At 44.8% G+C, this 24780-nt stretch overlaps 1 protein-coding gene across 2 annotated transcripts in view; it reads right to left on the reverse strand.

The window, feature by feature from the left end:
• The window catches only part of LOC142566033 (uncharacterized), a 59290-nt gene that overhangs the window by 26758 nt on the left and 7752 nt on the right, over positions 1-24780 (reverse strand). For both annotated transcript variants that reach the window (XM_075676735.1, XM_075676734.1), the window contains exons 4-6: positions 23984-24059; positions 20977-21169; positions 5532-12380 (exon numbers count right to left, since the gene is read on the reverse strand). In XM_075676735.1, the coding sequence (XP_075532850.1) occupies positions 5532-12380; positions 20977-21169; positions 23984-24059 (7118 nt within the window). The remainder of the gene's footprint in view (positions 1-5531; positions 12381-20976; positions 21170-23983; positions 24060-24780) is intronic.

Genomic DNA, 24780 nt, shown 5'->3' on the forward strand with positions numbered 1-24780 from the left:
GACGCAGACGCCCCTGCAGGGTCTATACCATCACGAGTAAGAGACTCCAGAACTGCTAACTCTGTGCGAGGTAGGTTCTCAAGATGCTGACCGACCATCACAAGACACAGTAAATGGGCATAGCCTTAATGTTTCTCCAGTGCTGCCATGATGAAGGAGAAAGTTTTTTGAAGAAAATTGTCACAAGGGACGAGACATGAGCCCATTTCGAAACTGAAGAAACAAAGGAGCAATCCAAAGAGTGGATGCATTCTGATTCCCCAAAGGCAAAGATGTTCAAGCGAACATTCTCCAGCAGAAAATGCATGTCTACTGTGTTGTGGGACAGCAATGGCGTTCTCTTGGTGGAATGCATGGAACGTGGCACGACCATCATTGCAGCTTTGTACAGCAAAACTCTAGAACGTCTACGAAGGCAATTCAGAACAAGCGAAAAAGAATGTTGTATCAGGCATTGTCCTTCATGAGAATGCATGCCCACACAGTGCAGCTGCAATAAAGAAACTCCTGCAGCATTTCCGATGGGAATTCTTTCATCGCCCACCATACAGCCCGGACTTGGCTCCATCTGACTACCACCTCTTTGGTCACATGAAACGCTGGCTAGGACAGGATTTTGACTCTGACAACATGCTGCAGACAAGCGTACAGAATTGGCTGAAAGCACAGCGAGCTGCCTTCTATGACGAGGCTTTAGGGAAAGTTGGTACCACACTATGACAAATGTCTCCATCGGAGCGGGGACTATGCATAGAAGTAGCTGGAAAGTGTATATAAATGTTCCAAATAAAACAGTTTTGACTAACTGCAGTTTTCATTTTGTGACCGGTCGGACCTAGAAAATAAAAATAGCCCTCATATATAAAGTGAAGCACAGGATCAAAGGATTATGGCAGTAGAGGAGGCAAAAGAGACAAGAAGCACATAGGGACCAAATTGCAGTTTCGCCCGAAAGGTTAAGCATTGATTGCAATAGCAAATTAATAAGCAGCTACAAGAAGTAAGGTTGACAGTTATACCGGCCATATAAATTCCAGTAAATATTTGCTTACTAGATAAATTACCAAGCATGGTGTTGCGCGCACAGGCAAACCTGAAAGCATTTTACTCAATGACCGCGGAAACTCGCTGTCGGAACAATGGCGTGATGAAGAGCGGCAGCAGCGGTGAACGAACGCTTCATGCTGCCTTTAACGCGTCTCTGAAGCTTGAGATTACATGACTTTCTACACTAGGCACACGAGGACAGAGTGCACACAAAGCCATAAGAGATCTCCGCAATTTCCGTACCCCTCCGCAAGTTAACTGCAAGATAGGGTGTGCATGACCACACTCAAAAGTGCCAAACGCAGAGGCGGTTCCGCCAGCTTTGGAGGCGCAGCTCATCAGTCTCCCTCTTCCCCTCTTGCGAGTCCTCACCTCTCCCTTCTTACCGTACAAAAGACTGGGTGAGCGGGAAGGTCACATGCATGCATGCATCAAACGCCCATCTTCTGCTTTCCTGGTGTGCTCATGTTACATAACAGATGAATCACGATTAAATCATTAATCGAAAAATTGGAGAATTATAAATGCCCCACGCAAGGCACTACTGCTAATAAAATCACCTCCTGCGTTTGTCGAATAGGTGCCACAGAGCTACAATTGACTTGCCCAAGGGAGGCCCGAGCCCCTTAAAAAAAAAAAGGGGGGGGGGGGGGAGCAGGTCATCCCCGACTTTAAGCACTGCTTCATACCATGGAACACTAGAGTTCTGCACTTATGCTGTACCAGTTCCCTTTGAATCTGTAGAAGAATAGCAGAAGGAACATCCCTATTCCAAGTTGACTGGTATTGCAAGAGTTGCTGGGAAACCAATGCTTCCTGAGGATGCCTCAAAGTGTGTGTTTTTCTCAATGAGCTGTGTAATTTACGATGAAGTCAATGAGTGACCTATTAGTAGTAGCATTGGCCAAATTATAAATGGCAATACATGTCAGGAGGGTACTGTGCTGTCATGTGCTAGATGACATTTCGTCTCTGCTTGCTTGATTACAGAGCACCAGATTCAGCCCCCATTTCCCCATCATGTTTCAGGGGCTTACCAGGTTGCAGTTTTTAATCTGCTTCATAGCTCTCATACCCATGCACATGTATGGCTAATTTCAGACACACTCAAGATAGTAATGTACTTAATCCAAGACAGACAGTTCTTGACTTAATGCTTTATCAACTACACCTAACGTCAAACATTTTCAAAGAACAAGCTCGCCAAACAATATGCGAAGGCTTTTCTCAAATCCTTGATCCAGTGCAAAAAGTGAAAATTTTACTCAAAACACTTCTAGCCAGTGAAAGCTTAAAAAAGCTCGAAAACATGATAGAAGATGGTCAAAAAAGAGCAATATTTAAACTAAGAAATACAGTTACTCCTTATGGCAAAAAATGTAAAGATAATGAATGACCTTTCCAGAAAAAGCAGAAATGCAGCCATATCAAAAAATCTCAATTAGGAGTAACACATACCGTATCTGCACGATTCTACCGCGCCACTGATTGTAACAGGCAGTTGTATTACTGCCCAAATGTCCAAGAAATTGACTTAGTGCCGTTTCTACTGCACACATCAAGTAACGAAACCAGAGTCGATGTGTACCTTGTTGAAACGATATTATGGAACATACAAAGGTACACAGACACGCACACAGCTGAATCTCGGTGGCCAGTGGCTATGGAAATCCGATGACTCCTCTTTTTCGTTACTGAGCACGTGCTGGTGGGCTAGTTGGTTATACATGATTACAAAGAAGGTGCCAAATAAAACAACAGACGAAGGATGGAGACACAAGACAACCACGTAGGCGCAGCATGGTTGTCTCGTGTCTCCATCCTTCGTCTGTTGTTTTATTTGGCGCCTTCTTTGTAATCTTGTAATCCTTTTCGTTGTCGACCGACCACAGAAAGTCATCTTCAGTTCCATTTGATTCATAACAAATGCCACACTTCTGGAGGCTCGTGCAACCATCATACGCAGGAGGGCATTCCACGCACCAGGGACCCACTCTGCGATGTCTCCGAGTGTTGCTTTCTTCAGGGTGACCCATTCGATGGCAGTGTGGCTATCTACCTTGCATCGAGCTTTTTGCAGCGAAGCTGTTTATGGCTAGGGTTCTGTGCATTTTTGTTCTGCATACGCTAAAACAATGGGCCAATCCCAGAGAGTGAAATACCGAGCTGACCAGCGGCAGAGGTGAAGCATGATTCAAGCACTTCACCAACTTGCAAAAGTAAGTGTAATATCTCACGTATAAATAGAAGCCGTATCAGATATTAATCTGATTAACTACATTTGGACCAGTGTCGGCCATGTCTACATTCACACGGCCCTTTCTTTGTCGGTGTTCCAAAGGCTTGCGTATCGACTTTCCTTTTCCCCCGCACTCCTATGGAGGTGGTCGCATCGAAACATCACGCGTGTACTTTCTTCTGGCTCCTTGGGCCAGTCGTCCATGCGAATGTATATAAAAATGATGATAAATGAGTTCGTACCTTTGTTCAAAAATCTGTGTCACCTGTGTTGTGTGCTAAAGAGCTTTGCTAGTCACCCACCTTCAGGGTGGAATGGTTCACGATTTTTTTTTAGTAAGAATTGTTTTCATTTTTTATTTGGAGTAGATTTAGTTACAATTGTAACGTGCATGCCAATTTGAATGCACCTTAGCTTAAAAAAAAGTGCACATTAGAATCATGCAAATACGGTAGTGAAGCCACTGTAAAACTGACCTGAAAAGTGAGACTGATATGGCCCGCTATCCAAGAAAGAGGTAAGGGGAGAGAATGTGCTTAAAGCTTTGTCTTTTTATTATTATTATTTTATTTTATTATTATTAGTGCTCTCATGGTGATACTTAAAGGACTCTTCACCAAGTTTGGGCATTGCAAACAGACAAGCATGGTGTGTAGATCACATGCTGATGATCAAATCTGCAAAGTAGGAAACTGTTGCATCGTGAAAAAACAACTGAAATTTAACACTAAATGCCGTGAGCCTTCCTCTCTAAGGAGCCCTGCTTCCTGCACAATAGTCAAGGCCAAATGCATAAACGGCTTTACATCAGACGCACTGCCTGCCATATCACCGAATAATGCATGCAACTTCAATTAATCAGCCAATAGAGAAAGCGCAAAACTGGCACAGAAGTATGTCCCACAGCAAGAAAGGAAGAAGCAAAAAAAAAAAAAAAAAGAGGTGAGACTACTGGCATAAATGTGATTTAGTCCATTGGCTTAGGTATGGGAGAAGTCGTGCAAGGAATGCTATGTTCAGATGCTAGCCGAGGCAAAGGGAGAGAGTGTGGATGTTGGCAATGCCTAACAGCAATGCAACACAAGATTTAAATTTCTTTTACCTTTCTCTAATAATGATCCGATTTGAAAAATTCTTCGAAGGGAGATATACCTTCTAATACATAACCTAAATTTCCAAATAGGCCTGGTGAGCGGCCATTAAAGAGGGCTCAAACAAGCGAAAGTATTTTAGTAGTGGATTTGAGCACAGTTCATTAAACTTAACCCTCATTTCACTGCAATGCACAAGATAAAACGAAATACATACCACTGTGCATCAGATCTATAACGAAGCTTTACGATGTTGAAATATGAAAAATCTTAGCCCTAATATGTCACAGCACAGTTAAATCACTCTTAGGAACAGGGGGGTGCAAGACGTCATTAAAGTACAACTTGTTTGCACTTTAGTGCTGCCACCAAAAGTATAAACAAAAAAAGAGCACTCTATACATGAATTTTCTCAGTTGCACCACAAACAACACCAGTCGTCACTAAGGCTTGCAAAAGTTTCGTACGTCAAATATGACCGAGAAGAAACAGCAAAATATAATTTTGAATGTAGAGTCCATGAATCCATGTTGACCAACAATGCAAGAACTGTGAAAACTGCCATCACCATGTTCATTCATTTGAAAAAATACAATCTGCTCTTGTGCAACTGTAGGCACTATTAAGACACCTTCAAGCAAGGCATGCCACTGATAAGGCCCCAAAATAAGCTTATGAAGGAGTTCACATAGGCCTAAATATTATCCTCACCAGGGTTTCACCAAACTTGGTTTGGCAGTTGTGAGTACAGCCTTGTTGACTTGTGTAACCTCTGATCTTTAACATTCACAATGATGGCCCATCTGCTAGTGAAAAGTTGAAATCCGAAAATAGCATGATAGAAAGAGCCAAATATTAAAATTGAATAGGTAATGTACAAATAAATAATATGATTCATGAAACTGGTGCACATAATGTCAACCTTTGCAGTCACTAATGGGTTGTAAAAGCCCCACAGACACACGCACAGACACTGTATTCTGAATCATTCCCTCATCTTGACTCCATTCCTTTATCACTCAGTATGTCCAGCGGCCGATTCTGATAACAGCCGCATGTCAATCCACAAGTCAACAATGAATATAATGAAAAGAGTGGATTGGAAAAAGCATGTTTACAGAATCTGGGTACAGGTTCTAAAAAATGCTACTCACCATGCACGCTCTCCACAGCTTTGGCACGCCTTCCCCTGGTTTTCTTTGGAGTAACCTCCGCCGTGCTGTGGTCAATGTCAGTGGCAGTCACTTCAGCGACCTTACGCTTGCTCCTTCGCGATGATGCTGCTAACATTGCTTCCTCGGTACATAAAACACTATTTGCTGGAGCCTCATCATATTTTTCTTGCTTTGATGAGGCAACACGGCGCAATTTTGTGGTCTTTGAGGATACGCCCACATTCTTGCTTGGCTCTTCAGCGTCATTCTGCTCAGATACTTCCACATAAGGAGCCACTTGCTTTGGTGGACGGCCCCTTTTCTTTTGAATAGTGCCAACATTGTCTTCAACAGCGCTCGGCTTAGTTTCTGCACCTTCCTCTAGCAAAGGAAGTGCACGCTTTCCTCGCCCTCGCCTTGTGGTAGAGGTCGATGGAAGTGTGGCTTCATCTTTTCGCTCTTGCTCAGGCATTCTCTGAGACGATAAAGTCTCCGTTGGCTCACAGTTTTGGTCCTGTTCTTTCTCCTGCTTGACAGCAGTTGCACGCTTTCCTCGCCCTCGCTTTGTGGTAGAGGTCGGTGGAGGTGCGACGACTTCATCTTTTCGCTCTTGCTCAGACATTCTTGGAGACGATAAAATCTCAGCTGGCTCACAGTTTTGGTCCTGTTCTTTCTCCTGCTTGACAGCAGTTGCACGCTTTCCTCGCCCTCGCTTTGTGGTAGAGGTCGGTGGAAGTGCGACGACTTCATCTTTTCGCTCTTGCTCAGGCATTCTCGGAGACGATAAAATCTCAGCTGGCTCACAGTTTTGGTCTTGTTCTTTTTCCTGCTCGACAGCAGTTGCACGCTTTCCTCGCCCTCGCTTTGTGGTAGAGGTCGGTGGAAGTGCGACGACTTCATCTTTTCGCTCTTGCTCAGGCATTCTCGGAGACGATAAAATCTCAGCAGGCTCACAGTTTTGGTCTTGTTCTTTTTCCTGCTCGACAGCAGTTGCACGCTTTCTTCGACCCTTTACAGTACTTTGAACGGTTTCCTTTTCAGACGAAACCACATTTTCTGCAAGTGGTTCAAATAATGAAACTGGGGCCTCGCATTCTTCACTTACTTTCCTTGAAGCCTGTGCACGTTTAGCTCTAGATGCTTTCTTCTGGTGTGGCTGCTCTGCAGTCTCCTGTTCAGAGACTTCAACATTTACTTTTCTTGAAGCCACAGTACGGCATGACCTCGTGCTTCTTACAGGCCTGGCAGAGCCCTCCAATGCAACATTGACATTGTTTATCTGTGCTGATGGCTCTTCTTTTTCATTTACATTTTTAGTAACTGATGTTCGTTTAGCTCCCGCAGCTTTCGAGGATTTCAGAGTGTCAATTCTGTCTTGGTCAAGCTCATTTGTGACCTTTGAAGCTGGTGTACGCTTGGCTCCTGGAGAACTTAGCATGCCTACACTCTCCAACTTTGCTACATCTGCATCCATGTGCCTTGAAGCTGGCGTGCAGCTTGACCGGACACTCCTGGTGGGGGTTTTCTCCACTGCAATATCTGTTATGTCTGCAGCCACATGTTCAGATGGCGACATGCCTATCAGTTCTTGTTCTGGTGCTTCATCCTGGTCATTCACATTGCATGACGCTGGTTTACGTCTGGATTTTCCAGCATTCAACGACTCTGTGAGCTTTCCACTAACCTTCGAGGCAACTGTCCGCTTAGATCTTGAACTGCTTTGTGTGCCAGCTGCCTCAAGGTCCCCTGTCTCTAAATTTGACTTCTCTGAAGCTGGTGTGCCGCTAGCCCTTGCGCTCTTTTTCATGACACAACCTTCCGCAGCAATATCTGCACCATTTGAAGTCCCACGTTCAGATCGCAACTCCAATGCCTCATGCTGTGCATCTTCTTCTACTCTCACATTGCCCAAGGCTGGTTTCTGCATATCTCCCGAAACTTTTGAAGACTTTGGAGTAGCAAATACTTCTTGCTTCTTTGCCTCATTTGCCTTCCCTGACAATGCTATCTGCTTATCTCCTAGTACCACCTCTGGGTCTGGGGCACCTACAGATACCTTCTTTGATGCCAATGTGCAGCTGGACCGGCTTCTTGTAGGCCTGACAGACTCTTCCACAGCAGCAGATAAAGGTTCATTAGCAGTCTCCTGTCCAGGCACCTCCTGCTCCTTGCATAGCTTGGTTGAAGCCGGTGTGTGTTTAGCTCTCTTGATTGGAGCATCTACAGTCTTGTGCTCTGTGCTCACATCATTTGGCTCCCTCACAAATGTCACTTGTTTATCGATTGAAAAACTTGTGTTAGGTGTGCCTGTTGCTTTGTTCTGCAAATTCTCTTGCTCACCGTTTTTCAAAGCTGTTGTGCTGCTAGACCTTGCACTCCTTCGCCCAAATAGCTTTTTTCCAGTGATATCTGTGCTGTCTGAAATGATGTGCTTGGATGGGGAACTACCAACTGTCTCCTGCATTGGTGCCTCTTTCACTTCATTCACCTTGTTTGGAACCAATGACCTCTTAGCCCTTAAGGCTCTAGAAGACTGCAGACTGCCTACTACATCTAGCTGCGCTGTCTCATCTGTCTTCATGGATACTAAAGTGCTGTTAACTCCTGAAGCATTCAAGGTGTCAAGTGTGCCTACTGCGTGTTGCTGTGACACTTTGGAATTAAGTTTTCTTGATGCTGATGTGCGGCTAGGCCTTCCACCTGTTTTTACAGACCCTTCATCTGCAACATCTTCACTACCTGAAGCCTCATGCTTAAATGGTGACAAGCCCACGGTCTCATCTTTAGATGGAAACACGCCGCCTGTCTTATTCTGTGGGGTTCCTTTGTTTGCCTTGGCTGAAGCTGGTGTTTGTTTTACTTCAGCAGCTCTGAATGGCCTTGGAGTGTCCACTGTATCTTGTTTTGCAATTTCTTCGTTCGTGGAGGCAGACATGCGCATGGCTCTTGAAGCACTCGAAGCGCTTGGAGTTCGGATTATATCCTGCTCTGGCATTTCTGCACTCAGCTTCCTCGATGCCATTGTGTAGCTCAACCTCGCACTTCCCTTCCTGACAGACTCTTCCACAGCAGCATATGTATTGTCTGAAGTTGCATCTTCCAGTGGTAATGTGCTTCTTGTCTCCTGTTCAGCTGCCTTTCCCTCTTGATTTCTCTTGTTTAAAGCTGGTGTTTTCCGAGCTCCTGAAATTCTGGACGACTGCAAATTCTTATCAGATGCTAGCATGGATTCAGCCTTTGAAGCATTCCCTGTACTTGGTGTGCCAACAGCTTCCTCTTGCGACACCTCTGCACTGGCTTTCTTTGAGACTGGCGTGTGAATGGTCCTTGAGTGCCTTGTCTTGATAGACTCTGCCACAGCAACTTCAGTAACACCTGCAGTCATATGTTTGGATGGCGATGTGCTTAATGACTCCTGCTCCGAGGGTTCACTCTCTTGGTTCAGCTTTTTAGAAGCGGGAGTATGCTCAGCTCCTGAAGCTCTAAAATACTTGGTAGTGTCTGCCACACCTTGCTTTGCAGTCTCTTCATTCATAGATACTCGTGTGCGTGTAGCTCTTGAACAAATCAAAGTGCTTGTTGTGCTGACTGTGTCCTGCCCTGGCACCTCTGCATTTGGACTCTTTAATGCCGGAGCAGTGCTCAACCTGCCACTTCTAGTCCTTACAGACTCTTCCAGATCAACATGCATACTGACTGATGTCGGCTGTTTCAATGGTGATGTGTCCAGTAAATTCAGCTCTGCAGCCTCATTTTGCTGAACTTTCTTTGAGGCAGGTGTCCGCTTAGCTCCTGAAGTTCTGATGGACTGTGCTACACCTCCCTCCTTTGTCTCTTCCGGCCCTTTCACAAATGGTGTGGTACAGTTGGCTTTCGAAGACGCGGCTGTGCCTGGTGTGCCAGCTGCATCCTGCTCTGGAATCTCTGTATTTGCTTCCTTTGAGGATGGTGTGCAGCTGGACCTTGTATCTCTAGTCTTGGCAGGTTCTTTCAAAACATGTGTGTTGCCTGAAGTCAAATGCTTGAATGGAGATGTTTCCATTGTCTCCTGCTCTGAAGCCTTTCGATTTGCCTTGTTTGAAGCTGGTGTTGGCTTATAGACTGAAACTCTCTTGGAGTGCGGAGTGTTCACCACCTCTTGCCTTGAAGAGTCATTTGTCTTCGCAGATACTGGCGTACACTTTGCCGATGAAATATTAAGTGTACCTGGCGTGCCAAGTACTTTCTGCTCCAGTACCTCTTCATTTGCTTCCTTTGAAGCGGGCATGCGACTGGACCTTCTTGTCCTCACAGGCTCGCCTGCAGCGACACCCATGCTGTCTGATATCTGAGCACTTACTGCACACTGTTCAAAACCCCCAATTTCCTTTGAGGCAACTATTTTGTGAGGTCCCGAGATGTTCAAGGGCCCTGGAGTGTCCACTTCAATTGGACTTGATCCCTCTTTGCTTGCTTTCTTCAAAGCTGGAGTCCGCTTCACTTTTGAAGCATTAGAACTGTTTGGCGTGCCTACAGCTCCGAGCTCCGAGGTGTCCATTTGTACCACGTATGAGGCTGGTGTGCGGCTAGATCTCGTGCTCCTTGACCTGAACGACTCTTCTAAAACAGCATCCCTGTTTTCCACAGTCGTGTATCCATTAGTTCTGTCACCAATCCCCTGCTGTGGGTTCTCTCCATCCATTTTATCTGAAACTAATGTATGTTTCATCAGTGGAGTATTGATAATCTCCTGGTCAGACAACTTCTCGTTTGGTTTCCTTGAAGCTGGTGTTCTTGAAGCCGACACACGACCAGATCTAGCGGCCCTTGCAGAGCCGACAGGCTCTCCCAGAGCAATATCTATGTTGTTTGAACTCGCATCTTTAACTAAAGACGTACTAGCGGCATCGTGCTCTTTTTCATTTACATGGTTCACAGCTGGTGTTCCCTTTGTTCCAAGAATATTCACAGACTCCGAGGTGCCTGACATCTCTTGCCTTGTTGTTTCTTTGTTAGCCTTCTTCAAAGCCGGTGTCCGCTTAGACCTCGAAGCACTTAAGTTGCTAGGTGTGCGAACTACCTCAGGCTTGCCTGCACTGACATTCATTGCTGCTGGAGCACTGCCGTACTCAAAGGAATCTCCCAGAGAAACATTGACATTGCCTGAACTGACCTGTTCTGACAATGATGTGCCTACTATTTCTTGATCTGGGACCTCCTCTTCCTTTGTCTTCTTTGAAGCTGGAGTGTGTCCAGCATTTGAAACTTTAAGGGACTGCTGAGTGGCAACCACTCCTTGCTTTGTGGTCTCTTCACCCGATTTTTTAGATGCAGGAGTGCGCTTAGCTCTTGAAGCATTCAAAGCATTCGGTGTGCCAAACACACCACCCTCTAGTACCTCAGAGTCCTCTTTCTTTGATACTGATGTGCGGCTGGACCTTGCACGAGTCATGCTGAAGCTATTCTCCACAGCAGTGTTCAGGCTGTGTAAACTTGGTGACGTGCCAACCACCTCAAGCTCTGGCACATCATTATGTTCAGATATCTTCGCCAAAGCAGTGCTTCGCCTTCTTCCAGAGGTGTGCAATAAGCTTGTATCTGTGGCCTGTGAAGCGTTCACCAATGACTTGTGGGCAGGTTCATTATGTGCTGAAGAATCAGACACATCATGAACCATGCCGTTTCCTTTAGAGTTGAATTCTTTTGTGATACTCAAGTTAAATGATGATCCAGGCGTTTTGAACATCAACTCACAGCCTAAGGTGTCATCCAAAATGTCGGATGTCTGCAACCCATCCAGTGACTGATTCCCTTTAAACCTTCGAAGTGCCATGCGAGAACTGCTACGGCTACTTAAGAATGACAGTTCAGGTGTGGCAGCACTAGAAGCTGGGCAGCTGCTCTGTACTTCTGGAGTGGAATAAACAGATCTGTTTGCCTGCGCCTGCCACAGCAACTTGTTACTTTTTCGGACACTGCCAGTTTTCCTCCTATTTCTTGAAATCACACCTGCAACTGGGGTACTGGCAACAAGAATTCCACTAGCTGTGCCTGATGTTGCAAGACCCTTGATGTGTGTTGTACACTCTTCCACAGAGTTTTCACCCAGTGATTTTCTGGAAACAGACTGTCCATTACAATCACTGTGACTGGCCAAAGACGTATCCTGTGCATCTTCACAGTCATTTTGCCGCCTCAGTTTGGGAGAATTCTCCTCTGTGGTAATTTCGGAACTCTGGCGTCTTTTCACCAGGCTCTTGCTCAGTCTCCTGAGTGATGCAGACCGTTCATGCTCAGCAGAGGTATCTGCCATGCTAGCTAAAGAACTTCTTGAGCGCATTGCACGCATTCTTGGCTCATCTATTAAAGGTGTTGAGGCTGATGAGTCATACAGTTGGCCATTGACTGGAGATTCGGCAACTGGGTCAATGCCAGAACCATCACACCCTTTAGGAGAGCCTACAGCTTGCGTTGGTGCGAGAAAGGTGGTTGCAATAGCGCTTTGTCTTTTTGCTTTCAAGAGTTTACGAGAACCAGTGAAGTCTGACGGTTCACTAGGAGAGTTTGGTAGGTCATCACTCCAAGACAGCCTCTTAGCATGCACAGTGGCTTCACCATTCCTTGCAGCTCCATGCACTATAGCACTCCTGGAACGGCTTCGCCTTTCAATTTGATGGCCAGCATTACTTGAGTTGGATGCAGACAGAGGTGATACAAACACTTCTGTTGGGATACAAGGTGTCTTGTAAAGTGATTGGTCAAAGAAGCTAGTTGTAGGTGTAGCGACACCAGGTGTCCCGTCCACCTGTTGCACAGCAGGACTCTCTTTGCCCATGTCACTTTCCATTGTTGAACTCTCTCTTGGGCCTCCTGCAGGTGCAAAAGCAGTCAGATATATGTCCCACTTCATCAACATATTAACTTACACAGCTTTACACCAGTACTATTTACTTCCTTCACAATAGTTAAGTCACAAGTGACCAAGATCTGACACAGTAAGCTATATATTTCCTTGAACAGACAGTCACTTGATATGACCTGGTGTTCAGAGTGCACCAGAAGCTCTTGTCAAATGTCAAATATAACAAAAGAACTACATATGGTTACTGTGTTGCAAAAATATCAGCCCTGAAGCAGTGCGAAATTCTCCGAAGCAATGTGTCTTCCACCTGCAAATGTGTGCAGTGGCTATTGCCACGCTGGAGATACAGTGCAAACCTGGTAATTCGAACACTTGGGTCCTGCCACAGCTGCATGATAATGAATACGAAGAACTGTCGGTAATCTGACACACACAAAGGTAAGTGACAGTTAATTAAATGTGGTTGTCTACTAATGCATGCTATTTTTTTGCAGCAGTCACAAGTGGTAATCACCGTGTCTTTGTAAGAAACCGTTCTCAATACAATTGAGTGGGCAGTAGCACATACCTTCCCACTGCCAATACTCTGTCGGATGCTGTAGCATGATTATTTATAACTACCTAACGCAAAGCGTGTGACCCTAGCACAGTGATGCCCTGGCAGCTCCATTTAAAACAAGATTGTATATTCCTTTGCTGTTGACGAATGGCTTGTAGCGCTCAAAGTGAAATTTATTTAAACTTGCCTTTAAGTCCTGACAAGGGAGCAATGTCAATTATGCAGGCGATGAAGAGAACTTCAGGTACACACGTCTCTGGTAATTCATTTACTGAGTGCCACTGTTGAGGACAAGCCTCTTGAATGAGTGGTATACAGCTGCATATCTCACAAAAATTGCTCTTGCTTAATGTCAACTACGCATTATGCACAGCAGAAAAGACAACATAACCAATGCTCCCAGTGTCTGTTTGCCAACCAAATACAGTCTAACCTCGATATAATGAATCTCAATTCTACACGATCTACAATGTAGCAAGCTTATTTTTCTTTTTGTTAAATTTCCCAATTAATTATCACATTTTTTTTTCTCGTGACAAAACAGAACAATTTGGTTCCGTTACGTATCAATTTAAAAATTGCATACATATTGCATGCATTTACTTAGAGTTTTGGTGACAAACAAAACACTGCCTTAAAATAGGTTCATCATTTGCACGCATCTTTTAATATGCAAATGTTGCAAGTGGCAAAAAATAAGTGAGCGCTGAGAAGAGACAGCCACTATTAGTAGGTACATTCTATTCCAAAGCTCTCATTTCAACCAGATTTCTACCACCTTCACCAGTGCCTTTGGTTCAGCAATTATTGCTAAAGTTTCTTGCTGGACTCTGTTCAGAAGTCTTATTGACAACATACTGGACTGTTCAAAAAGACTGTTCTAAGCACTTAGGAACTCATTTTACTGCTGGAACAGAAACATTGGCTCAACGAAAAAAAAAGATTTAAATCTGTTTGCTACAAATAGGACTTTTATTATACAGGGTGATAATTTTTAAGTTTTCTGGAATTTGTAAAAATTGCCTGCTGCACATAACATAATTCTAGTTCTTGACCTGGATTCTTGAGCTGGTAAAAGGTAGACATTACTTGCATGAGAAATCAAAACACATGTTCAGCTAAGTAAAAAAATCACTAATTAACTTCCTAAATAATAATTTACAGCACATATTGTAATTTACTAAATGTATCCGGTGGGCTTGCAAGGTGTATCTACTTGGAATGAATTTCCAGAATGACAGCAGTTTGACGATATGCACGATCAAACTCGCTGTTAAAAAAAAAAAAAAAACTTATCCGCTGTGGTGGCGTAGTGGCTTTGACATTGCACTGCTAAGCCCGGGGGCGCCTGATCAAATCCCAGAAGCAGCGGCGGCTGCAATTTTATGGGGGGCAAAATGCAGTAACACCCGTGCACTGGTGGTAAAAAAATTTCCTGATTCCCCCAGTATGGCGTGCCTCAGATACATGTCGTGGTTTCGCCACGTATCGGAACTGATTTCATCGACCGGTGTCATCCGGAACATTAGTTTCAGTTTCAGTTTATTCTTTAAATACAATGAATGGGTAAGAGACAATATACAGACGAGGGTCCCAAAGTCAACGCCTGTAACGGGACCCTCGGTTAATAATAACAATGGAGAGATGTATTAAAGATGAGCAAGCTAACTAAAAGAAACAAACACAATTGTGAAAATACAACACAAGCCTATAGTGCATAAAAAAAAAAACTCAATACATACAAATGGCAAATGCAGTGTACTGAATGACTTAAACTTAGTTATATACATATAAAAAAAGCTTACGGCCATGACTAAATGCATGAAAGGATGAAGAGTTAATGATGTTCGGTAAACTATTCCACAGTTCTATAGCAGCGAATGAAGATGTCATTTTTACATAGTTAGAATGAACCATAGGCAGTAGAAAATTGGAGTTACGTGCAAACCTGGTATTACTATTATTAGGGACACTAAAGGCACATATTAATCACGCTAAAGTGATAGATTAGTGCTCGAGAATCTCTCAGGTGTCAATATTATTGCAAACAGAGCCTTAATAATCGAGAAATTGAGGTAAATGCAGGACATGATTAGAGACTCACCCGGGATATTCAAGTACTTGCCTGATGACGAAGGCGCTCAGTTAAATTCTACCACTAGTACTCAACCACTCGTTCCACAAAACATCCTCGTATTGTATAAGATGAAATAAAATGCTACTTGTCCAGTTCTGTTTCACTTTAGAAAAAACAACTTATTGAAATTTCCCTCGACAACGATGCGGGCGGTCGAAAGGTTTCGCTTTCGCTCCACTCTGCGCCGCCCACGCTTTCGCGTTTCAGTAATTATCCCGTAGTGCTGCACTGGTTTTTCTGACTCACGAAACTCGGACAAACTGCAAGTAGTAGAGAATTCAACTTCCATGCGATGTCACGGGATGCCCGAACGGTCTGCGCCACTTGACCGAAAAGAAGCTGCAGCGGCGAATCCACCACTCTGTCATGGCTCACTGCCGCCATCTGTTGGGTGCCCTTTTACTCACCGACGGCAGCAAAGGGCGGTGATGGCATATGCAACGTCACCACTCTCCCGATTGGGTGGCAGGAGATTTGAATTTCGAAAAAAGTATTCGGACCCTTCAGGTGCAATTTTCTCGTAAACTAAATCTCTTCTTGGCAAGGAACAAGCGTTGCAAGGTTTCTGTAATGGTATTCAAACAGTCGACGTTGACTTAGTATTTGCCTTTAGTGTCCCTTTAATGAGGTACCTGGAATCATTGATTTGGTATGGAAGCTGTTTAGTAAGCAACTTATAAAACATAATTATTAGATAATAGTGGAACAAGTTGGTTACAACAAGTATGTTATTCTCACAAAGTAATAAAGTAGCACTCGTGAAAAACCCACTGTCGCGTATTGCTTGGTTCTGTAAGTGCTGAATAGACGAGATATGACAGTGATATGCGTTTCCTCAGGAAACAATGCCATAATTAACGTGACTGTAAATGAAAGCAAAGTATGATGCTAATAATGTGTCTTTGGAGAAATATGCTCTTGATTTGATAAATGCTCTAATACCAAAGGTACACTTTTGCTTAATGAAGGCAATGTGTTGAGAAAATTTTAGGTTAGAATCTAATTTGATGCACAAAAATGATACACAGAGACGGGAATGTGATAACCATCTAGAGTTATCTCAGGCAGGCCAGGTAGTATTCTTTGGCTAGAACGGAAAATCAGGAATTTAGTTTTTGAAGGATTGATAATTAAACGATTGGAAGAACACTATGTAACAATATGATCAAGCTCACTGTTTAAAGATTAAGGTTGTTAAAGGATGTTAAAAATACATTTGCAAACTCACCAGCTACAATTTGTAAATTGCAACACATATGCTACAGGCGATCGTTAAAAATTTTGAGAAACTTGATCACCCCATATGGAGGTTTCACTGCATTACCATTTCAACCAGCAGCATTACATGACGAAAATTTTGCAGCCAGACCTCAGCTAGGATCGAGTCAAGCCCATTCAACACAGCCACCATGAACTAACTTTTGTGGTGCATTTAGCAGTATATCTCAATGCACCTTTTACTTTGAACATCACTTGGAAAAAATTCAGAGTTCAATATAATTAGGTTTTTTTCTGTGTGGAAACTGAATTTGACTGCACTGGTTATAGGCTTGTAAATTATATACAAATCTTTAAACTTATTTAAAACGTGACTTTGGAGGTAAAGCTAGAACTGGTGATTCCGTATTTGGGAATTGTTATCCCTGTATAAATGATTAATTTCTTTTATTAATCATATATCACGAGAAGCTAACAAACAGACAACAAGAACAAAGGGGACTTAATAATTAAATTCAGTTAAATAAAGTTAAATCGATAAATTAATGGAAATGAAAATGGATGAAAAACCAAATTAAAAAAAAAGGTTGCAGTGGAGAAAAAGGAGAGATTTACATTACGACATATTGACACAAGGCAGAAACATTTAAACAACGCGCGCAGGTTCGTGCGCCCCCCCCCTCAACACGACAACGGCGCATTGAAAGAAAAGACGACGAAATGATGGCACGTGTTTTCGCCGCACGCACTTGCATCGTAGATGGCCGTTGTCAGCGTCTGCAAGAAGAAGAGGTGAAGCGCCGCTCGAGATAGAAGAAGAAGGCATTCTTGATCTCCTTTTCAGAACGCGGCAGTCCTTTTTATTTACCCCCAGGGCACAAGTTCGCCCACAATAAATAGTTGTGTCTGGACTCCCTTAATTGTTCGTTACAATTCTGGTGGAGGTGCGGGGTAATGATTTCCAGCCCAATTCGAGTTGGAGAAAGCAGCCCGGAATCACGCCATCTCAGACCCAACGAGTTCACGCCTGTCCACCAGCGCGCGAGCCGTCGCCTACGTGGTGAGCCGCCTGAGTTTCCTCTTGTGCCGGAGCAAACTATAATAGCAGCAGCAGACAATCCTGAAATGACGTCCCAGACAGCCTCAACCCACATCGTCGTCGATCAGCCGCGGACGCCGGAGCCTTTTCACGGCGACACCTTCGAAGACGCCGAGGACTGGTTGGAAGGCTTCGAGCGCGTCGCTGACTACAATGGATGGGACGAAAACCGGAAGCTCCGCAATGTTTACTTCGCGTTGCAAGACTGTGCGCGAACGTGGTTTGAAAACCATGAAGCTGTCCTCCGGTCGTGGGATGACTTCCGACGGGAGCTGTTGGCCACGTATCCGAGCACAGACCGCCGGGAAAAGCTGAAGCCGCTTTGCAAGCAAGAAGCCAACGAAACAACGAAAGCGTGGCAATGTATATCGAAGATATGTCCCGCTTATTCCGCCGGGCCGATCCGAGTATGAGCGAGGACAAGAAGCTTCGGCACCTGATGCGCGGTGTGAAGCAGGAGCTTTTTGCCGGTTTGGTTCGGAGCCCTCCACGCACCGTCGCCGAATTCCGCTCCGAGGCGACAACTATGGAAAGGACTCTTCAACAGCGTGCGAGACTCTACAACCGCGATATGAACGTCGCCTCCATGGATATGATGTCGGCAATGTTCGGGAACAGCGTCGAGGTCTTACGAGAACTCATAAGATCTGTGGTTCGAGAAGAGCTCCAGAGGCAACAGCTGAACAACGGCCCAACAGCGGTCTCTTCGTTAGCGGAAGTGGTTCGCGAAGAAGTGAGACAAGCAGTCCGCGAACAGCACCCGCCAGCACAGCCGCAAGCGTCGTCACCGGTACGGCCGACGGTATCGTACGCCAAGGTACTCAGAGGATCTCCAGGACGTACTTTCATCGCGGCAACTGCGCATGTGCCCGAACCTCGGTTCTTGCCGTCTCCGCCGGAGACGAGATTCCGGAAGGCTGACATATGGCGCACTCCTGATAGAATCCCACTGTGCTACCACTGCGGCGAAGCTGGTCATCTCTACAGGATGTGCGAATACGCAGAGCGGGACTTCGGGGGTTTTCCGTAAATGCTCCTTGCCCAAGAAGCGGTGAACGCCCTTTCGAGATCCAAGATTGTCAACGCGCCAAAGCCCGCAGACTTCACAGCAACATCAACCTCGGTCAACAGTGCCGCTGAGGTATCGATCACCGAGCCCGCGTCCATCCTCAAGCTCCCCAAGGCGACGCCCTCAAAGCCCACGTCGGGAAAACTAATACCGGCGACCTGTGGAGGTGAGGCCGCTGTCGACGCAAGAACAGAGCCTCCAGCGCTGAACGACGGACGCGAGAGCAGTTGCGGAAAAAGTGACGTTGCTTCAGATTTATGTGTGCTTATAGACGGCTGCGAAATTACCGCTTTAGTAGACACAGGCGCAGACCATTCCGTTATGAGTAAAGTGCTTGCCAGAAGACTGAAAAAAGTGCTGACTCCTTGGAGAGGACCGCAAATTCGAACCGCCGGAGGACACCTTATCAACCCGGTGGGCAGGTGCACTTCTAGAATCGGAATACGCGGCTTTACATACGTCGCCAGTTTCATTGTCCTGCCAGAATGTTCAAGGGATTTAATTATTGGAATGGACTTTTTGCAGGCGAACGGTGCAGTTATCAACTTGCAGGAATCCTGTGTGTCGTTCTCAACGAAGCACGCCATCGCGACATTCCAGTGTGAAGAACAATTTGATGCTCTTCAGATTATAGACGACGACGTCACGATACCCCCAAGGTCCAGCATAGCTGTTGCCATAAGAAGTACCGTATTCAGCGACTATGAAGGAATAGCAGATAGTAACACTGGGCTCCTCCTCGAAAAAGGAATCTGTATGGCAAGAGGTCTGGTTCAGCTGCGTGACGGGTGTTCGAATGTCTTCCTGACTAATTTTGGAAATGAAGTCCAGTATGTTGTCAATTTACGTAGACTTAGAGCAGCGTACATGGGACAAGATACTACCCTATGCAACATTCGCCTACAATACCGCATTGCAAGAGACCACTCAGGTAACGCCATTCCAGCTTGTTTTTGGTCGAACAGTTACTACACCCTTGGACGCAATGCTGCCTGTCAGCGACAGTACAGAACAGAACCCTGACATCAGCGACTTTACACAGAGGGCCGAAGAAGCACGTCAGCTGGCGCGACATCGCATTCAACAAAGGCAGCGCATCGACGCGGACCGATACAACCTGCGGCGAAGGGAAGTCGAGTATGCCCCAGGCGACAGAGTATGGGTGTGGACTCCCGTGCGGACGCGCGGCCTGTCCGAAAAGCTTTTGCGCCGTTATTTCGGCCCTTACCGAGTACTTCGCCGCATCAGTCCCCTGAACTACGAAGTTACGCCAGAAGGACAAGTCAGCTCATCACGATGCCGGCGTCGCACGGAAACTGTACATGTGGTCAGACTGAAGCCATATTATGACAGGCAGTGAATATTCTACCAAACGTCTATTCTGTGCCATATACCACTTGGACAACAGCTTGTGAACAATGTAGTCGCTGTACGCATCGGGACGATGCGTTTTGGAGGGGGGACAATGACACAAGGCAGAAACATTTAAACAACGCGCGCAGGTTCGTGCGCCCCCCCCCTCAACACGACAACGGCGCATTGAAAGAAAAGACGACGAAATGATGGCACTTGTTTTCGCCGCACGCACTTGCATCGTAGATGGCCGTTGTCAGCGTCTGCAAGAAGAAGAGGTGAAGCGACGCTCGAGATAGAAGAAGAAGGCATTCTTGATCTCCTTTTCAGAACGCGGCAGTCCTTTTTATTTACCCCCAGGGCACAAGTTCGCCCACAATAAATAGTTGTGTCTGGACTCCCTTAATTGTTCGTTACAATATAATCCAATGCAAAAGGTGTTGGGAAGTGTGCTATGGTAACTAATAAAGACATTAATTATAAGAACTACCATTTGTAATTTTTAAGGATTTGGTCCATCTGTAAGTGTAAGACTAAAGATAGACAGTGCTGAAGACATGTTTATTTACTAGGAACATCAAGGCTAATGCCAGTCTTGAGATGTTCCATAGTGTATCATCGTTCTGCAAAGATAGCAGAAGATGAAGGCACGGGGTTATGCGCATTGCTGGAATTGAAGCTGAAACTCCACTTTTCTCTCGAGTGCCACCCGCTCGACCAGACGAGCGCTCCGACTACGGCTCATTCATTGCAGCTCATACTGAACATGATAGTGCATACGAAGAAATCGAATGTTCTGTACCCATATTATGGTTTTCCAGGTACAATTAAGCGCAGTACAAAACGTGAATATTTAAGGCACATTACATCATACATGGCTGTAAAAATTGCTTTGTATGAAGCTGCAACACTGGCAGCCTATACACATGCAACAAATTCCCACTGGTATTCAAGAACTCTATCAGCAGCAGCGATAAGAAACCATCTTCTCATTTTGCATTCAAAGCATACTCAGTGGCAACCTACTGCTTTGCAGCAATAACACAAGATGCATTAATGAAGCTATGTATAAGAGTGTGCTGACAGAATAACAATTCAGACCTCATTGAGCCTATCCATAACTTCTGTAAATGTAAAAATAAACAAAGGACTGCAATATTAGTTGTTACCTTTGCGCTGCTGAGAACCAGTGGCAGCAGGCGAAGTTTGCCTTCCTTCTTTCTTCTGCGTGGACACCCACTCAAATCGGAACTGGCGTGAGCCAACTGTCACAATGTCACCATGGCTCAAGAAAGCCTGATTTGGAACGTGTTCATTATTCCTTAGAACTTCCTTTGTACCAGCGACGTTGACAACATGGGCCTGCATAAATTATACAATTACACATTAATTAGTGTCTTGTCATGTGCTAAATGCAGAGAAAATGATATTGACTGACTGATATCTTTGATTAGCTGGCTTACAAGGTGTAATGTCATGAAGCAACACAAGTTTCATAGTGGTGGGCTTCACAGGTAGGATTACCTACCTTGGGTTCTTTACCATGCAACTAAATCTAATGGTGCATTCCACTGATTCCAACCGCACTCCAACTGCAGTTGTGTGGAACCTGCTCAAGACTGGAGCCATGGGTTGCCTGTTCAAGCCAAACTTACCAGACCAATCAAGTTGAAGGCGGTAACCCATCAGCATTGCTTTTATTGTAAAGAAACATGGCAGACATACAAGGTGCGCACTCGCAAACCCCCTCCAAAGGGTCAACTAAGTGTTGATGCTAAAATGTTGATTATATTTTGCTATTCTGTCTTTTTTTATGTTCATTATTTACTAATTTTGTATCTTAATCATATCGTATTTCACATGCAATTGCGTCGACTCCGATCGGGTCTCCGTGGCTGCACTGCAACCAAGGAGACCCTCGTTACATTCTTCAAGAGTAATGGCAGCCATGCATCTGTTGGGCAACTTTGTTCTGCTCTAGGGCCTCCAAGCATTTGGGCAAGACAGGCCTCATGAGCTTCATGCGCATCGGCACTCTTATCAGCCCGTAGAGCGTGCACAGCCTGAGCACTTGCATTTACTCTCTTCAGCGTAGACGGCTGTCTTGCGACACTATGGCAGGCTGCCATTATGAATCTTGAGTTACTACACCACGCTGGGGCTGCGTCAACGCCGGAGTGCACACCCACACTCGGACATCCTTCTTTGACGCAGCTCCCCTCTGTCTCGAACTCAAGGGTGCCTCAATGTGAGCACCCGCCCTCTGTCAGTGCACGGCGGCACACACACATTGAGGCATCATATCGAACTCTGGCATTCTGCGCAATCAGGAGCAGGCCACGGAATGTATACCTTGGCATCATGAGCTATACCATTTTCATGTTCATACATGAAAGTAGATGCCATGCAACCACACAAGTTGCAATAGCCACATAACAGGAAAGATCACAGTTGCAGCTCCTTGTTTGAAAGTAATAGTGCCACCGAAAAGAGGTTGGCAAAAGTCATTGAGAGTTGAAGTGTATCCGCATAGGGACAAGTCTCTCAGAGTTGACGAGCGTTGAAGCAGACATGACTCAAGGATTCCCCATGAATTGTAGCATGTGCGAGTTTGAGCAAGCTCAAATAAATCTTAATCACATGCAATTGCAAATGTTTTTGAGTCTACAAGACAGCATGCAAGGCTGAGTAGTACTGCTTATAGATAGTTAAACTCCAATGGAACGAGTAAGCCTGAGTGAGGATTACATAAAAAAAAAGAAAGGGTCCGTGACCATTTATTGAATTCTGCCTATGTAAAGTGTAAGGTTGTGTAGGCAATTGAGTGCTAACAGAGGGAAGAAATACTACTGAAACAATATGGTATGCAACTTTTACATTGACAACGTGCACCATCCCTATGGAGGAAAGAAGCAATATAGGAGTGGCCCTGACGTCGTGTTTTTGAAGCCGAAAATGCACCCATCTTGCTGTGTGCCATCTCCATTTGCGCCTCTGATCAGCTCGCCGAAGCAGGTAGGCACGAACTTTGAACTTGCATTGCTATGAGCCGCTGGAAGTGTGTGCTGCCGACACGCGCCTGGATAAAGCCTACAAAACGTCTGTAACAGGTTTAGTACAGCAGATGCACTCCTATGCTTTTCCATCGCACATTGAAGATGACAAAGACCTGCACCGTGATTGTATCTTGCTAACTAACACTCACACTCACAGGCCCAAACCACAACTTTCAAACTTACACACCATGCTTCAAAGTCAGGTTGTCTTGCAAACAGAATGCGTTGCAAGAAAGACACGGGCCAGAAAAACCTTATCTCACTTTTCAGAGGCCTAGAGCAGCTGCAAGAGCTTCAGGAGTGCGGTTGCTACAGCAACGTTGACTTTTGAGGTGCCAGTCCCAGTGTTTCTTTGCAAAAAATGGTACGCAACTTTCGCCACACTTTCTCCAACCCGTGCTGTCTGGGGCCTCTCCTACACTTTCCTTCCTCTATGGCCATCCCCATACTGCTCCATCTCAACCATGACACCGCGTGTCTGGGTGAGTCTAGCTAGGTCTAATGAGTCTGAATTGGCCCTAAACTAGATAAATTTTTTCAGTGAGGCTTGAATAATTTCTATTTTGCCAGTCTATACCTCTAAGCATTTTGGACGTAAGCACGGCGCACTGAATGAACCATGCAAATTTGTTCAAAGTGCCCCATAGTGACTAGTATTTAGAAGTTCATATGGATTTTGCCTATCAAAATACAGCTGCCACAGCCGGCAACTGAACTCACAACCTCATGCTCTACAGTGGAATGTCATAGCCACTGAGCCATAATGGAGAGTCAAACAAAACAACTGCCTATGAAGTTACTAGCAATCACCAAACTCAAGGTTTGTAAGATTCAAGTATAATGCTAGAAATGAATTTGGACATTGAAAACTTGACAAAGACATAACGATACAAAAAGCTGGAGGTCTAAGTGAGAAACTCATCATTGGCTCATGCCAAAGCATTTTTTGCTGCAATACATGAAATGGTAACATTATGCAAAATACAAAATAGATAAAAACACATACACACAAAAAAACTTTGCACAGTACTGGGCAACTTATCAGCACAAGTGTAACAGCTATGCTGGCAATTATTCCAAACAATCAAACTTATCAGTCAAGAAAAGTTTATATATTTACCTGCTTGTTTGCGTCAACGAGAAGGAGGCAATGTGCTGATCCCGCACTCCGTATCTGTACGTCACAGGAGGGGTCCCTAAAAAAGAATTGAATCCAGCTCATAAGACGCACTTTGACATACAACACACTGATCACATTTTCACAGCCCACCACATAGCCACACTGCAAACAAGTACATTACATTTTACAAGCAGAAACAAAAAGTGACCAGACCATGGGAGGACATGATAAACTGCAAAGCTTGGATGTGACATGACTACTTGTGACTATAACTTCTTAAATAACTTGAGATTTTTAAGTACCTATAGAAGCCACCATTAGGTACTCTGGCGAAACATTCAGGCAGCAATATATAACTGCAACTAATATAAAATATAAACAAATATACAAATAAATAACTTTTTAACTGCGATATATAGGACAGACTGAGACAGGGGGCCCTGATCCTGAGAAGAAAATTTGCAGAGGAATAAAAATCAGTTGAAGTGCATACACCATCATCACCGGGAGCATTCTACAGGTACTAAACTATGGGGCAGAAGCTTGTAGGGTTAACAAAGAACCAGCAACGAGCTACAGAACGAGAAATGTTAGGCATAACATTTAAGAGACTGGAAGAGAGCGGAGTGGAGTGGATCAGAGAGTAAACATGGCTAAAAGGTAAAAAATGGACCTGGGAAGGCCATGTAATGCATAGGACAAATAAACGGTGGTGTGGTGAAATTAAATTTACAGGCATAAATTGCAATCAGCTGGCGCAAAACAGGGGTAATTGGAGATTTAACTGGAGGTAACTC

This window comes from Dermacentor variabilis, unplaced genomic scaffold (assembly GCF_050947875.1).
Source record: "Dermacentor variabilis isolate Ectoservices unplaced genomic scaffold, ASM5094787v1 scaffold_12, whole genome shotgun sequence".
NCBI lineage: Eukaryota > Metazoa > Arthropoda > Arachnida > Ixodida > Ixodidae > Dermacentor > Dermacentor variabilis.